This window comes from Oryctolagus cuniculus, chromosome 2 (assembly GCF_964237555.1).
Source record: "Oryctolagus cuniculus chromosome 2, mOryCun1.1, whole genome shotgun sequence".
NCBI classification, from domain to species: Eukaryota; Metazoa; Chordata; class Mammalia; order Lagomorpha; family Leporidae; genus Oryctolagus; species Oryctolagus cuniculus.
The window spans coordinates 147,238,380-147,255,910 of record NC_091433.1 but is presented as its reverse complement, the minus strand read 5'-3'; the positions used below and the strand labels follow the sequence as shown (position 1 = coordinate 147,255,910).

General features: G+C 40.6%; 1 protein-coding gene across 6 annotated transcripts in view; it reads right to left on the bottom strand.

Annotated features, from left to right (window-relative positions):
- The window catches only part of CCDC88A (coiled-coil domain containing 88A), a 139,939-nt gene that overhangs the window by 54,375 nt on the left and 68,033 nt on the right, over window positions 1-17,531 (bottom strand). For all 6 annotated transcript variants that reach the window (XM_008254392.4, XM_051842868.2, XM_008254395.4 and 3 more), the window contains exons 8-12: window positions 12,761-12,933; window positions 7,195-7,276; window positions 6,091-6,249; window positions 4,096-4,242; window positions 1,344-1,488 (exon numbers count right to left, since the gene is read on the bottom strand). In XM_008254392.4, coding sequence (XP_008252614.2) covers window positions 1,344-1,488; window positions 4,096-4,242; window positions 6,091-6,249; window positions 7,195-7,276; window positions 12,761-12,933 — 706 coding nt within the window. The remainder of the gene's footprint in view (window positions 1-1,343; window positions 1,489-4,095; window positions 4,243-6,090; window positions 6,250-7,194; window positions 7,277-12,760; window positions 12,934-17,531) is intronic.

Here is a 17,531-nt window from a genome sequence, read left to right as displayed (position 1 = left end):
AGTTGGGTCCCTGCCCCTACATGGGAAACCTGGATTGAGTTCCAGGCTCCTGGTTTCTGCCTCTGCCCAGCCCCAGCCATTGCAAGTGTTGGAAAATGAACTCTATACACCTGTCTCCATCTCTGCCTCTCAAATAAAGTTTTTTTGTTTTTTTTTTTTTATTTATTTGTTTAAAAGGCGGAGTTAGAGAGAGGCAGAGGTAGAGAGAGAGAGATCTTCCATCCACTGGTTAACTCCCCAAACAGCCTCAATGGCTGGAACTGGGCCGATTTGAAGCAAGGAGCCAGGAGCTTCTTCCAGATCTCTCAGGTGGGTGCAGGGGCCCAACAACTTGGGCCATCTTCTACTGCTTTCCCAGACCATAGCAGAGGCTGGATTGGAAGTAGAGCAGCCACGACTCAAACTGGCACTAATATGGAATGCTGGCTTAACCTGCTACATCACAATGCCAGTCTCTGTGAGTCTCATTATTTCAGGGATATAATTGGGTTGGACTGGATGGCAGGTGTAATCTCATAATGGAGATTTTATATATATATTAGGAAAGCAGCCATAAAGATCCCTGACTTCCTTTATTTTATTTATTTATTTATTTGACTGGCAGGGTTAGACAGTGAGAGAGAGAGAGAGAGAGAGAGAAAGGTCTTCCTTTTTCCATTGGTTTACCCCCCAAGTGGCCGCTATGGCCGGCGTGCTGTGCCGATCCGAAGCCAGGAGCCAGGTGCTTCCTCCTGGTCTCCCATGCGGGTGCAGGGTCCAAGCACTTGGGCCATCCTCCACTGCCTTCCCGGGCCACAGCAGAGAGCTGGACTGGAAGAGGAGAAACTGGGACAGAATCCGGCGCCCCAACCAGGGCTAGAACCCGGAATGCCAGCGCCGCAGGCGGAGGATTAGCCTAGTGAGCCACGGCGCTGGCCTTCCTTTATTTTGAGTACATATTCCTACTATGTTTTGGCTTCTTATTTAAGTTGGCCTACATTGAAAGAACATGTTGAACAACTAATATGAATTTTGTGTGCTACTTATTAGATAGCTAAATTTCTCAAAAATTAATAAATAGGTATTATAGCCTCTTATGGTATTAAAATAGTGCTTAATCAACCAATCAAATCCTTTATTACATTTATAAAATTGAATTGAAGACATGTAAAGCTATGGACTAGACTTAAATAAGCAGAAATAATGAAGTACAATGTGAAATAATATCTAGGGAGACAGGTGGCTTTCTGAGATATCTCAAGCTAGGGAAAACAAAAAACTGCAATAAAACATACAGAAATCTCAACATAAATACAACTTACTTTATCCATTTATTTATTTAAATAAAACAAAAACAAGAATACCTTCAGAAAGTTCACTAGTTCTGGATATCTGTTCCAACTCCCAGCCAAGATGTAATGATTCATCCATACTTTGTTTCTGTGCCATTTCCAAAGTCATATTTTCTTCCATTAATTCTTCAATCTTTTTTCTGTCCATATCACGTTCCTTTTTTATTGATGGAGAGCAGGGAGAGAAAAGAAAGTTAATAAATAGTATAATTTTAAGCTAATATTTTTTATTCATAACTTTTTTTTTTGACAGGCAGAGTTAGACACTGAGAGAGACAGAGAGAAAGGTCTTCCTTCCATTGGTTCACCTCCCTAGTGGCCGCCACTGCCAGCGCGCTGCGCTGATCTGAAGCCAGGAGCCAGGTGCTTCCTCCTGGTCTCCCACGCGGGTGCAGGGCCCAAGCACTTGGGCCATCCTCCACTGCACATCTGGGCCACAGCAGAGAGCTGGACTGGAAGAGGAGCAACCGGGACAGAATCCAGTGCCCCGAGCAGGACTAGAACCCGGGGTACCAGCGCCGCAGGCAGAGGATTAGCCAAGTGAGCCGTGGCGTCAGCTATTCATAACTTTTTAAAATGTTATTTATTCATTTATTGGAAAGGCAGAGATAGAGATCTCTCATCTGCTGGTTCACTCCCCAAATCACACAACTAGGGCCAGCCCAGGCCAAAGCCAGGAGTGAAGGCTCAACCCATGTCTCCCACATGGAAGGAAGCAGCCCAACAATTTGAGCCATCTCCTGCTGACTCCCAGGGTGTGCAGCAGCAGGAAGCTGGAATCAAAAGCACAGCCAGGATTTGAATCTGGCACTCCAATATGGGATGTCTTAACTGTTACACCCAGCACCTGTTCTACATATATATATATATTTTTTTTTTTGGACAGGCAGAATTAGACAGTGAGAGAGACAGAGAGAAAGGTCTTCCTTTTTGCCGTTGGTTCACCCTCCAATGGCCACTGTGGCCGGCGCGCTGTGACCAACACATCGCGCTGATCCGAAGCCAGGAGCCAGGTGCTTCCTCCTGGTCTCCCATGCGGGTGCAGGGCCCAAGCACTTGGGCCATCCTCCACTGCCTTCCCGGGCCACAGCAGAGAGCTGGCCTGGAAGAGCAGCAACTGGGACAGAATCTGGCGCCCCAACCGGGACTAGAACCCAGGGTGCTGGCACTGCAGGCAGAGGATTAACCAAGTGAGCCGTGGCGCCGGCCTCTACATACAACTTTTATAATCAGAAACTGAGTAGTATGTGTATAGATTTTTAGTTCCTTAAAAATTTCACTTTGAAGGTAATCATTAGTTATAATTATTACAGATCAACTAATACAGATCAGGTATCTGATATCCTTTTTAAAGTAATGTTTGGGAACAGTTTTCTCATAGTCAACATATTTTTCTAGTGATGTAGCAAAAGAATGCTGAATCAATGCTGGATTTTAGCAAATAGCTTTTTTTTTTTTTTTAAAGATTTTATTTATTTTATTTGAGAGGTAGAGTTATAGGAGAGGGAGAGACAGAGAGAAAGGTCTTCCTTCTGTTGGTTCACTCCCCAAATGGCCACAACAGCTGGAGCTGCGCTGATCCAAAGCCAGGAGCCAGGCACTTCTTCCTGATCTCCCATGTGGGTGCAGGGGCCCAACGACTTGGGCCATCTTCTACTGCTTTCCCAGGCCATAGCAGAGAGCTGGATTGGGACTGGAACCAGTGCCCATATGAGATGCCAGCACCACAGGCGGAGGATTAATCTACTGTGCCATGGCACCAGCCCTCTCCTCCCCCCATTTTTAAGAAAATATTTGATAGGCAGAGTGAGAGAGGGAGTGAAAAACAGACACCACAATACACACACAGAGACAGAGTGATTTTCCTTGTCTGTTCATTTACTCTTCAAATGCCTACAACAGCAATTACTGGGCCAGGATTAAGCCAGGAGCCAGGAACTCCATTGGAGTGCCCCAAATAGTTGGCAGGGACTCAAGTACTTGACTCATTACCTGCTGCCTCCCAAGGTGTACACTAGCAGTTGGATTGAAAGTGGAGGCAGGACTCAATCCAAGACACTCTGATATGGGATACAGCCCCAAGAAGGGGCTTAACCTGCTGTGCAACAACATTCTCCCCTATTTCTGTATTTTTTTTTTTTTTCATTTTTTTTTTTTTTGGACAGGCAGAGTGGACAGTGAGAGAGAGAGACAGAGAGAAAGGTCTTCCTTTGCCGTTGGTTCACCCTCCAATGGCCGCCGCGGTCGGCGCGCTGCGGCCGGCGCACCGCGCTGATCCGATGGCAGGAGCCAGGAGCCAGGTGCTTTTCCTGGTCTCCCATGGGGTGCAGGGCCCGAGCACCTGGGCCATCCTCCACTGCACTCCCTGGCCACAGCAGAGGGCTGGCCTGGAAGAGGGGCAACCGGGACAGAATCCGGCGCCCCGACCGGGACTAGAACCCGGTGTGCCGGCGCCGCTAGGCGGAGGATTAGCCTAGTGAGCCGCGGCGCCGGCCAATTTCTGTATTTTTTAAGACATGTTTACATAACAGCTTCTTTACTGTAGTTTGGAAGGCAGTAGACGAAATTAGTAAGTAATACTAAAAGCAGACATTTCTACTATTTCTGTATTAATGTAAAGTTGGACACATCTAACATATTCAGCTATTTCTTCTCTGTTAAAGCCTTAAGGACATTGGCTACTCTTGTCATTTTAGAAAAATAAGCGTAATCTTAGAATATTTCTTTAGAGGCTATGTAATTGATTTCAGTCCATAAAACTTACCATTTCCATATCATGAAGCTTAGCCTTCAGTTGTAAATTCTCTTTCTCTAATTCATGTAACTTATCAGAACGAGCTCGAGTTCCTTCTAGTTGGTCTTCCAACATGGTTTTTGTTTCTAATAAAACTTGATTGTCTTCTTTTAATTCCTATAAAAATTTCAATTAACTTTATTTATACTAAATTTGTTAATATCTATTAACTTTTTAAAGCTCTAGAAATTATCATAAAACTTTAAGCTGTCCATATCAGCAGTTCTATGTAAGAGTAAGTAAGGCTATTGAGTAACAGAAATACAGTTGATGTCTTCTTTCCTTCATTCCTGGCCTGCCCCCACAATTCAAGCTATTATGCAAACAAAATAGAGTCCTTATATATGGATGAGTAATTCTAGTATATTCTAACATGAAATTGTTGGGGTATATTTAAGCTTCTTAGTCACAAGGATAGGAAATTAAGCATAAGTAATCTTCCAAAATTTAAGACACAAATCTCCACAGAATCAGGGCTTACTTCACTAACTGAACTAAAAGATGTCTCTGTTCTTCAAAGTGAAGGGTTTGAGGTATTTGCAACAAAGCAATAAGACTTGAATTAAGGCTCACATAAATCATAAACCAAGCCTATATTTATAAATATATAAACATCTTAAGAAAATCCTTAAAAACCCTATACATTGTTTTTTTTTAAATTTTTTACATTATTTTTAAAGATTTATTTATTTGAAAGGTTAGAGACAGAGAAAGAGGGACAGGAGAGGAGAGAAAGAGAGAAAGAGAGAGAGAGAGAGAATCTTCCACCTGCTGGTTCACTCCCAAATGGCTACAATGGCTGATCCGAAGCCAGGAGCAGGAGCTCCTTCTGGGTCTCCCAGATGGGTGTGGGGGCCGCAACACTTTCCCAGGCACATTAACAGGGAGCTGGATTGGAAGTGGAGTAGCAGTCACTAAAGCCAGCACCCATATGGGATGCTGGCACCACCACAGCTCCAGCCCAAACCCTGTACATTTTCAAAGTACATGCCCAAAGTTCTGTCTTGCTAAATGCCTGTGGTTTTTTAACTGAAATCTGGACAAAGTACATTAAGACAGTGGCATCCATGATGATCCCTTAACAGTACCATGCATACACAACTTTAAGTAACTGGCAAAGAGTTAACAAGGACTTTATATTTGCAGTTCTTTTGGTTCTATTTACTGGTAACAGGCTAAAATGTTTTACTTTCTCTTATGTTTTAATTTGATTTTTGCATATTCCCCCCTTCTTGTCCTCATATTAAAACTGACCAAACTCTCCTCTGTTTATAGACAATGAGGTTCTTAACCAAGAGAGGAAAAAAGGATGCAAGGACTTTTGAATCTTTTATATAAAATTCAACTTCATGTAACATAATCTGTAACCCTTAGGAGGTAAAAATTGTTTTTTTTTTCTAATTTGTTTGCATTTATACAAGGAGACTTCAAGAAGTCCATGGAAAATTCACATTATCTTCTAATTTCATTTGTCCACAAACTGTTTCCCTTGTATTGCCTTTATTAATTCTAATTTAGTGATCTCAGTGAAGCAGCAATCAGAAATATGTTTTGCTTGGGAAACAAGTTTGAGATTAGTAAAAACAACTAATTATTGTGGCTATTTAAGCCATTATGTAAATAAAATGCTCAGTCCTGATATTAGGATGAGTAATACTACTGTAATTTAACATTAAATTGTCAGGGCATATTTAAATTCCTTAGTCACAAGGATAAGGACTTCAAAAGTCTGTTCTATGTATGATGCTAAATAAAGAAATGAGACTTCAAAAATATTCAAAAATCTCTTTGTAAAAGTATAAGCAATACTACTGATCTACCATAAAATAAACACCTGAAACTATTTAACAATTTAATGTTTACTCAAGATTTCAAGAGTTTCTCTTATTTATTAAGTACATTTTAAACACATTTTGAAAATTCCACTTTTAAGGTTAAAAATTACCATAATGGTTAACAACATACCTCAACTCTTGCCTTATAAAATTCAATGTCATGTAGCCTTTCTTTATATCTGCTGACTTCACTTTCAAGCTTATCAACTCTGATTGCCTTCTCTCGAAGTGCATCTAATTCATCTCGGTACATTCTTGCAGAACGAGCATCCGAAATCAAATTCATGTTCTAAATATTAATAACAATACTTTTAATATTTCCATCTTCAATTTATTATTTTTTGGTTGTACATTTTTCAAATGAATTTTAAAAGCTGTTTTTATTTCTAATGCAATAATACCAGTAGACATAATCCACATTAAATAATCTTCATTAATTTTTGAGACCAAAAGGATTGGGAACTTTAAGAGGTAACCCTGCTACCAAGAAGTGGAACAGCAGCCACAGCATATCTAGAAATAAAGACTATGACTCTATCATTCATCTTGGAAGGTCCCAATTTATGATTCAGCAAATGGGGTATCCCCTACGTTTAAAAATGTTAGGTTAGGGGAAGCAACAGTAAGAAACAAGTATACAGCCTTATATCAATCTTTATCATTTACAGGTTGAAAAGATCATACACCACCTTTAAATGAAAATAAAACATAAAGTGATTAAAAGAAGTAAATTTTGAACACTTTTGGTTCAAGGCTTTAAGTAAAATAAAAATAAAGTAATTTTTAAAAAGTAGAGAGTTTGATATTATTTATTAGGAAAAGAGTGAAAAGTTAAAAAGCACTTTGTGTTAATATAAAGCATCAAAGAGCAGTGACACTGGAAAACACACATAAGCACATTTCACAAGATGTAGAGGTGTTCCAGCTTCCACAGTCATAGAAGTCAAAAGCATAAAAAAAATTAAAGAGAAAGAAAAAACATTGAAACTTCCCCAGTCCTAAAAGGCTCTTTTAAATCCAGCTAAATCTGAACTTTTCAAAGACCTTGACTTCTAGCTTTGGCTCTGGCATACTTGAAGAGAAATAGACACTGAAAAGTCATTCAGTTTCCTTAAGCATCAGTTACCTCATTTATTTATGTCAAGTGTTTAGGTAAAGGTTATAAATTATAAAGGGAAAAATGAATTCCCAATTAATTACTTGGTGATCCTATATAATAATTCTAGGTACAAACCTCTTGCTGTAGCCTTTTTAGTTCTATTTCCATTTGCTCGAGTTCTTGTTTACAGTCCAACAACTGTTCAGTCTTTTCCTCCCTTAAATGCAAAAATATTTATTAAATAAGTTTACTACTTTTGAAAACTATGTTCATCATGACTAACACAAATTAATTATCATTACTAAATAATTAGTTGAACACAGTATCAGTAATAACCCCAGCCCAGGGGAGAAAAACAAAGAAAGTGTTATTAGAAACCTATGATGAGATATCTATTAATCAAACTTCTCCCCTAATGGTCCCTAGAGGCTAACATGGATGACTAATGTCTCAATAGTTCATAACGTAATTTCTCTCTCTTCATTTTGCCTGTCTATCCCACCATCCCCTTTGTTTCTATTCTCCTTTCTCTCTGCTTCTCTCCCTGTATGGTTGAAGATAATTAAGTCACAAGATTTTCATTTTTTTTTCTAAAGATTGATTTATTTTTTATTTGAAAGGCAGAGTTACTGAGAGAGAGATAGCGAAACAAAGAGATCTTTCACCCATTGGTTCACTTCCCAAATGGCTACAATGGCTAGGGCTGGGCCAAGCTGAAGCCAAGAGCCAGGAGCTTCTTCCAGGTCTACCACATGGTTGCAGGGGCCCAAGTACTTGGGCCACCTCCCAGTGTTTTCCCAGGCCATTAGCAGAGAGCTGGATTGAAAGAGGAGCAGCCAGGAGATGAACCGGTGCCCATGTGGGATGCTGGTACAGCAGGTAGCTGCTTAAACCATTAACATCACAGTGGCAGCCCCTAGCCACAAAATTTTCTATGCAAGGCAATACTATCTGAGTCTAAGAACTCTAAGAAACTCCAAACCATTTTCAAAACTTACAATGGTCCAAAATAAACTATATACTTTCTATTTATCTACAGGTAACTAAAATTAATTCTCTGTTGGTTTCTGTGTTATGGGCCATAAACATCCTTAAACATTCAATTTTTTTCTCTCTGAACTGCTTTACTTTTACTATTTTCTATCTCTCCCTTACAGCCAACATTCTCAAAGTAAGCCTTGACTCTCTATCTGTACTTTTATACCTTCTGTTCTTTAATAAAAAAAAGGTAAATACTATGTAAAAAATGACCTATAGTTCACATTACCTCATATTTTCACAAATGTTTCAAAGCCATCTTTTTTTTTTTTTTTTAACTTTAAAAAACTATTTTGGCTGGTGCTGTGATGTTGCGTGTAAAGCCACTGTCTGCAGTGTGGGCATCCCATATGGATGCCAGTTCGAGTCCTGGTTGTTCCACTTCTGATTCAGTTCTCTGCTATGGCCTGGCAAAGTAGAAGATGGCCCAACTCCGTGGTCCCCTACACCTGTGTGGGAAACCCAGAAGAAACTCCTGGCTCCAGATTGGCCCAGTCCCAGCCATTGCGGCCATTTGAGGAGTGAGCCAGTAGATGGAAGATCTCTCTCTTTCTTTCTCTGCTTCTGCCTCTCTGTAACTCCACCTCTCAAATAAATAAATAAATAAATATTTATTAAAAAAAAAAAAAAAAAACTTTGAGAGGCAGGGATGAAGAGAGTTCACTTTCCAACACTTGCAATGGCTGGGGCTGGGTAGAGGCAGAAACCAGGAGCCTGGAACTCAATCCAGGTTTCCCATGTAGGGGCAGGGACCCAACTATCTGAGTCTTCAACTGCTGTCTAGCAGGGTGAACCACAGCAGGAAGCTGAAACTGAGTGTGGAGCTAGAATTCGAACATAGGCTCTCTAATATAAGATGTGCGTATTCCAAGCTAGTGTCTTAATTGCTAGGTCAAATGCTCACCATACCCATTTTTTTTACAGATTTTATTTATTTATTTATTTACTTGAGAGGTAGAGTTATAGACAGTCAGAGAGAGAGACAGAGAGAAAGGTCTTCCTTCTGTTGGTTCACTCCCCTAATGGCCGCAACGGCCGAAGCTGCACTGATCTGAAGCCAGGAGCCAGGTGCTTCATTCTGGTCTCCCATGCGGGTACAGGGGCCCAAGCACTTTGGCCATCCTCCACTGTTTTCCCAGGCCATAACAGAGAGCTGGATTGGAAGAGGAGCAGCTGGGATGCCAGCGCCGCAGGCAGAGGATTAACCTACTGCACCATGGCACTGTCCCAGCTATAATTTTTAACAGTAGAAAAATATTCATTATGGTAGAGGAATCATTATTAGGTAGATCCCAGTTTTCACTATAATGAATGTTTTACAGAAGAAACTCATTACACATAAAATTCTGTGCACAGAATTAAAAATACTTGACATATACTGCCGAAATGCTCTCCAGAAAAGTTGTTACCAACATATAATGCAACTGGAAGAGGATAAAAGCACCTAAATAGGTAAAAACTGAAAAATGCTCTAACTTGCATTTCCTTGAACACTACAAAAGGCTACAGTTGTTTTCCCATGGTTGTGCCATTAAAATGTTTTCTTTTGGAGCCCAACATTGTGGTGCAGGAGGTTAAGTCTGTGCCTGCGATGTTAGCTTCCCACATAGGTGCTGGTTAGAGACACAGCTGCTCTACTTGTGATCCAGCTCCCTGCTAATGCACCCAAGAAAGCAGTGGAAGATGGCCCAACTGCTTGGGCCACTGCACCGACGTGGTAGACTAGGAAGAAGCTCCTGGCTTCAGCCTGGCCCAGCCCTGGCCATTGTTGCTTGAGAGTCAATCAGTGGATGGAAGATCTCTTTGTCTCAATATCTCTCTATGTATCTCCTCCTCTTTCTGTAACCCTGCCTGTCAAAAAAAGAAAAAAAATTTAAAAAGAGAAAAAGAAGTTTTCTTTTGTGAATTATTAGCTAGTCTCATTGCTAACTTTCTAATGGATGGTTTGTCTTATTTTTATTTTTATTTTTTTTTGACAGGGAGAGTGGACAGTGAGAGAGACAGACAGAGAGAAAGGTCTTCCATTTCCGTTGGTTCACCCTCCAATGGCTGCCGCTGCTGGCGCGCTGCGGCCGGCGCACTGCGCTGATCCGAAGACAGGAGCCAGGTGCTTCTCCTAGTCTCCCATGCGGGTGCAGGGCCCAAAGACTTGGGCCATCCTCCACTGCACTCCCTGGCCATAGCAGAGAGCTGAACTGGAAGGGGGCAACCGGGACAGAATCCGGTGCCCCGACATGGACTAGAACCCGGAGTGCCGGTGCTGCAGGTGGAGGATTAGCCTATTGAGGTGCGGCGCCGGCTGGTTTGTCACTTTTTTTAAATATTTATTTTATTTATTTGAAAGGCAGAGTTACAGAGAGAGAGGAAGAGATGGAAGGGTGGAAAAGAGAGAGAGAGATGGATCTTCTATCTGCTGGTTCATTCTCCAAGTGGCCGCAACGGCCTGGGCTGGGCCAAGTCAGAGCCAGGACCCAGGATCCTCTTCTGTGTCTCTCACGTGGGTGAAGGGGCCCACGCCTTTGAGCTGTCCTCCACTGCTGTTGCAAGCACATTGGCAGAGAGTTGTATTGGAAGTGGAGCAGTGAGAACTCGAACAGAGGCCCACATGGGATGTTGGCATTGCAAGCAGTGGCTTAACCCACGATGCCACAATGCCAGTGCCTCTGTCTTCTTAAATAACAAGCTATTACCTTTTGTCAATTATATGATATTTCTTACAAATGTTCCATTTTAGATTACTGAATGCTTTTTTAAAAATTAATTTTAATTACAATATAAAATTCAGCATTAAAAAAATTTGAGTGTATAATTTAGTGTCACTATATTAATAATGTAGAATGTTTTCCATTCCTCAGTTACATACAAGATAATTAACATATGTCCATACAAAAGTGTCCACAAGAATGTTCACAGCATCCTTATTTTTAACAGCCAAAAGGGTATACACAATTCCAATGCTCATTAACCAATGAGCATTGGAAGCCAGGTGCTTCTCCTAGTCTCCCATGCAGGTGCAGGGCCCAAGCACTTGGGCCATCCTCCACTGCACTCCCAGGCCACAGCAGAGAGCTGGCCTGGAAGAGGGGCAACGGGGACAGAATCCGGCATCCGGACGGGGACTAGAACCCGGTGTGCCGGCGCCGCAGGCAGAGGATTAGCCTATTGAGCCATGGCGTTGGCCTTACATTATTCTTATTATACTTATTTATTGTAAAATTTCTATTACATATAAAGCAATCTGGACCATTTTTGTTCATATTTCTGTAGTTCACTCACTTTAGTAAAGACTGATCCCAATAAAAACACTTAAAAGAGGTATTAAGAAAGGAATGAAGGAAAATATTTTCAAAGGACAATGAGACTATCATCTAACAGTTACTGGAAATACTTGCTGTACCTGGCTTATTTATTAATCCATTAAAACAACTACTTACATTTCCCAATTAGTAAATACAAAACTAAATTTCATCAATTCCCTTCAAGTTGTCTGCTATTTTAATACATTTCACAGTCAAGTAAATTTTATGTAAAAACTGAATTCTAATACAGTACAAAATGTTAAGCAAATTCACAGCCATCACTGCAATTCTAATTGCATGCTTTATCTAAAGACTAGAGAAGATTGTGCTAAATTATATGGAACAAACTAGCATTCACTGTTTAGGCTATCCATTAGCTGCCAGTCAAACTAATAACAGCAATCTCTTCCCTAATTTTCCTGGTGCAGCTGTTTATAGAATATCCTGGGCGTGTTCAACTCAATAGATACATAATAATGCAGACATCCACAAATGAAAGCTATATTGTTTTGTTTCCAAATTTTTCTCCAGACTGTAATATTTTTTTCTACTCTGCACATTCAAATCACTTTCTTTAGCTACTTTAAATAATCAATAAACAAACTTAACTGCTATTTGTGGCTTTAAATTTAAAATCTATATTCTGAAGCTCAAATTCCAGGAAATAAAAAAAAGAAACAAGAAAAACCTAAACAAGTAACACAAAAAGCACACAATAAAAAAAGAGAAGAAAGAAGAAGCTTCCAAACCAAAATCCTTTGTTTCAAAGCACACACACAAAAAAACTCCAGCAGACTAGTCATGTCTTCTCTTACAGTTCACCAAGAAATGCCTATGTGACACTGACTTTCCTATAATGATCTCTGACAGTCAAATAAATATAATTCATCAATACTAACCAAATCTGAATATTTACCTTTATTAAGTAATGAATCAGGCATTCAGTTACTCAATGCAGAAGATTCACTCACAAAATTATTTTTTGTAATACTGTATGTCAAAAATTTAGTCTTTCAAAACATTAATTTTAAAAGAGTTAAACCTTACTGTTCTGTATCAGTGGTTCCTAGTATTTAGGATTTCAAAGAATTTTAAAAATAAAAAAATGAGTCTCCCAATTTTCTAAGAAAGGATATTATTCTAGAAAATAAAGGATAATTTAACACAAGAAAGACGCAAATTCAGATTAAAGGGTATCCTTTAAATTGATAAGATTGAACACTAGGAAAACCTTACACCAGTTTCATTTTTCTCATGCTGACAAATACTAGTGAAAATTTTTACCCAGCCACAACCTAAAAATACTGTTTAGGTCATCACTGTTACTATATAAATTCAATGAACCTTGAAAATCAACAACTTACAGTTCCTGCCTAAGCCTTCTTATCTTGGCCTTAGCATCTGCCAGCTCCACTGACAGATGCTGTCGACTTTCTGTTCGCTTCATGCCTGGAGAACCACAGGGTGACTGTGCAGTTGAGGACGCATGGGGTAGAAAATGAAGACCATCTCGCTCTTCAGAGAGCTCTACAATAGTCTAAGGAATTATAAAACAACATAAGAATCATTTTTAATGTTCCACATATTAGCAAACTAAACACATCAAGACTAGTCACTGGGTCTAAGTACTGTACCATAATAGGAAAAACAATTCACTGGTCAAAAACATCTTTACTTAGTCATATTTAGCTATCATTTAAGAAAATTATCTTATTTATTATTCAGGTAGAGTTACAGAGAGAAAGAGAGAGAGAGAGAGAGCTCTTCCATCTGCTGTTTCACTTCCCAAATGGCCACAACTGCACCAGGCCAGAGCCAGGAGCCAGGAGCTTCATCCAGGTATCCGATATGGATGCAGGGGCCCAAGCAGTTGGGCCATCTTCCACTACTTTTCTCAGCTGCATTAGCAGGGAGCCGGGTTGGAAGTGGAGCAGCAAGGACTCCAACTCGTGTCCCTATCAGATGCTGGTGTCCCAGGTGAAAAGAAAACAACTGTAATAAAGTACCTGGATTAGATAGCAACTTTTGGAAAATTTTTGTAAAAGACTTGTTGATTTTTTTTTAAGATTTATTTATTTGAAAGTCAGAGCTACACAGAGAGAGGAGAGGCAGAGAGAGTGGTCTTCCATCTAATGGTTCACTCCCCAATTGGCTGCAATGGCCAGAGCTGCACCAATCTGAAGCCAGGATCCAGAAGCTTCTTCCTGGTCTCCCACGTAGAGGCAGGGGCCCAAGAATTTGGGCCATCTTCTACTGCTTTCCCAGGCCATAGCAGAGAGCTGGATCGGAAGTGGAGCAGCTGGGTCTCGAACCAGCGCCCATACGGAATGCCAGCGCTTCAGGCCATGGTGTTAACCCATTGCACCACAGTGCCGGCCCCAACACCAGTGTGATTTATTTAGAACTATACTGTCAAAATGGTAGCTGGTAGAACACATGAGTATCAGGTTAAAAAGTTGACAATTCTGTTCTTTAGCCACACTAGTCACATTTTTGTTGCACAATAGTCATACATGGCTCTTGATATACAGATATACAATCCCTGCCATCACTGCATAATTCAATAGCACTCTACAATTTCATAATCTAAATGGACAATCTCTAGAGAGACCAAAAAAGACTCAGAGGTTTAGTGCAATCTCTCCCATCTGTAGGTTAGGTAACTGAGGTGCAGAGATTGATTGCTGACCACACAACAAGCAAACAGCGATACTAAGACTCTAGGCTAGTGTTCTGGCCTCATATCCTATACTCTCAATACCATACAAGTGGAGAATCTCAACATGGCTGAAAAGGGAAAGGACATACTGCTTTAGGTGAGGGGAATATAGTAGCTAAAAAATTAGAGGAAGTTCCAGGGAATAGTTGGAGAAATCTGCAGTGGAAATTCTACAGAGTGAAGAGGGATGCCATGAATCAGTGTAGAAACTGTGGACATGCAGCAATGAGTGCACATACAACACACAATCCCTGGAGCTGAGTGTCAGAAGAAGCACCAGCTTTGGACAGGGAAGTGAGAGCAGACTGCAGCGGCCCTAAAAGGGAACAGGGTAGCACCTAATCCAGGAAAAAAGGGGCACATTTCTTTCTCCCCTTCCACCAACAAGGGTGCCTGTCGACCAGCAGGGAGACAATACCATTTTGACATGAATGTCAGCTAAAGTGGCTCTTGTCATGAATGTGAACTGGGGATTTTACCAGAGGGAAAAATCCATGTTCCCCACTGTGAATCTGGCTAGGAGGATTGACAGGGAGCTGGTAATCAAGCAAGACTGTGAAGTGCCCCTAAGCTCTCAACATATCACAGGCTGTGGGGCTAAAACCACTAAGGTGGAACACCCACAGACAGCCGGCTCTGTTCTCTCAGTGGATGGGACAGGCTAGCAGCGCTGGCATCCCATATGGGAGGCAGCTCGTGTCCTGGCTGCTCTACTTCTGATCCATCTCTCTGCTACAGCAAAGAAAAAGTAGTGGAAAGTACTGGAAGATGGCCCAAGTGCATGGGCCCCTCTACCCATGTGGCAGACCCAGAAGAAGCTCCTGGCTCCTGGATTCTGATCGGCCCAGCTCCAGCTGTTATGGCCATTTGGGGAATGGACCAGTGGATGGAAGACCTCTCTCTCTGCCTCTTTTGCTTTGTAACTCTGTCTCTCAAATAAACAAATATTAAAAAGAAAAGAAAAAACTGTCAACTCAGAATACTATACCCTGCAAATCTTTCACTTATGAATCAAAGTGAAATGAAGACCTTCTATAACAAACAGAAATTGAAAAAATTTGTTAACACTTATCCAACCTTACAAACAATGCTTAAGTATCTACAGAATCACAGAAAGATAGTCATCATTATGAAAAAAATGTGAAGGTATAAAATTTCCCAGTAAAAGTATAAAGGAAATCGAAAGCAAATAATAGGAATATCTATGGAAAAATGGCAGGGTCAAGTTGTTACTTCTCAACAATAAGCTTAAATGTAAATGTCCTAAATTCTTCAATGAAAAGACACAGACTAGTTGAATGGATTAAAAAACAAGACCCATCTATTTGCTTCCTACAAGAAATAACACCTCACCAACAAAGACACATGCAGACTGAAAATGAAAGGATGGAAAAAGATATTCCATGCTAACAGAAAGCAAAAACAAGCAGCTGTAGCCATCCCAATATAAGACAAAACAGACATTAACACAAAAACTGTTAACAGAAACAAAGAGGGGCCAATGGTGTGGCACAGTATATTAAGCCTCTGCATGCAGTGCTAGTATCCATATGGGTGTCAATTCATGTCCCAGCTGCTCTTCTTTCTGAAAGAAACTGGAAATTAACAACTCAAGAATCTCTACAAAATATGCAAACACATGGAGACTCAACAACATGCTCCTGAATGAACAGTAGGTCATAGAAGAAAATCAAAACAGAAATAAAAAATTTCTAGAAATGAATGAAGATGACAATACAAACATATCAAAACTTATGGGATGCAGCAAAAGCAGTGTTAAGTGGGAAGTTTATAGCAATTGGTGACTACATCAAGAAATTGGAATGGCATTAAATAAAAAAGGTCCTCTGCTTATGGCCTGGGAAAGCAATGAAAGATGGCCAAAGTGCTTGAGACCTTGAACCCACTTGGGACATTCAGAAGGGGCTCCCAGCTCCTGGCTTTGGATCGGGCCAGCTCCAGTCGTTACTGGGAAATGAATCAGTGGATGGAAGACCTTTCTCTGTCTCTCTCTCTCTCTGTCTGTAATTCTGCCTCTCAAATAAATAAAAAATCTTTTTAAAAAACTAGGCTATCAGTGCATCTCAAGGATCTAGAAAAACAGCAAATCAAACCCAAATTAGGAGAGAAGAAATAATTAAAATTTGAGAAGAAATAAAATTGAAACAAAAAAATACAAAAGATCAGTGAAATAAAGTGCTCAGTTTTTGAAAAAATACACAAAATTGATATAGCAAAAAAAGAGGGAGAAGACACAAATTAATAAAATCAAAGACAAAAAAGGAACTGCAACAATGGATACCACAGAAAACAAAACAGAATCATCAGGATTTAGATATGCCAACAAAGTGGAAAACCTCAAAGAAGGAAAGATTCCTGGAAACATACAACCTACCAAAATGGAGTCATGAAGACACAGAGAACCTAAAAAGACCAATAACCAAGACAGAGACTGAATCAGTAATAAAGATGCTCCCAACAAAGAAAAGCCCAGGAACGGATGGCTTCCCTGCTGAATTCTACCAGACTTTTAAAGAAGAACTAATTCCAATTCTTCTCAAGCTTTTCAAAACAACTGAAAGGGAGGGAATCCTCCCAAACTCCTTATATGAGCACAGCATCACCTTAAATCCTAAGCCAGAAAAAGATACAACAGAGAAACAGAACTATAGACTAATATCCCCGATAAACATAGATGCAAAAATCCTCAACAAAATACTAACTAATCAAATTCAGCAACACATCAGAAAGATCATTCACCCAGACCAAGTGAGATTTATCTTTGGTATGAAGGAATGGTTCAACATGCATTAATCAATAAATGGGATATATCACATTTAAAAACTGAAGAATAAAAACCATATGATTATCTCAATAGATTCAGAGGAAGCATTTGATAAAATAGAACACCCGTTCATGATGAAAGCCTTAAGTAAACTGGGTAGAGAAGGAACATTCTTCAACACAATTAAAACAAATTTTTTTTTTTTTTTTTTTACAGGCAGAGTGGACAGTGAGAGAGAGAGACAGAGAGAGAAAGGTCTTCCTTTGCCGTTGGTTCACCCTCCAATGGCCGCCGCTGCAGCCGGCGCACCGTGCTGATCCGATGGCAGGAGCCAGGATCCAGGTGCTTTTCCTGGTCTCCCATGGGGTGCAGGGCCCAAGCACCTGGGCCATCCTCCACTGCACTCCCTGGCCATAGCAGAGAGCTGGCCTGGAAGAGGGGCAACCGGGACAGAATCCGGCGCCCCAACCGGGACTAGAACCCGGTGTGCCGGCGCCGCAAGGTGGAGGATTAGCCTATTGAGCCACGGCGCCGGCCCAATTTAAAACAAATTATTACAAACCCACATCCAACATCTTATTGAATGGGGAAAATTTGGGAGCATTCCCACTGAGATCTGGAACCAGATAAG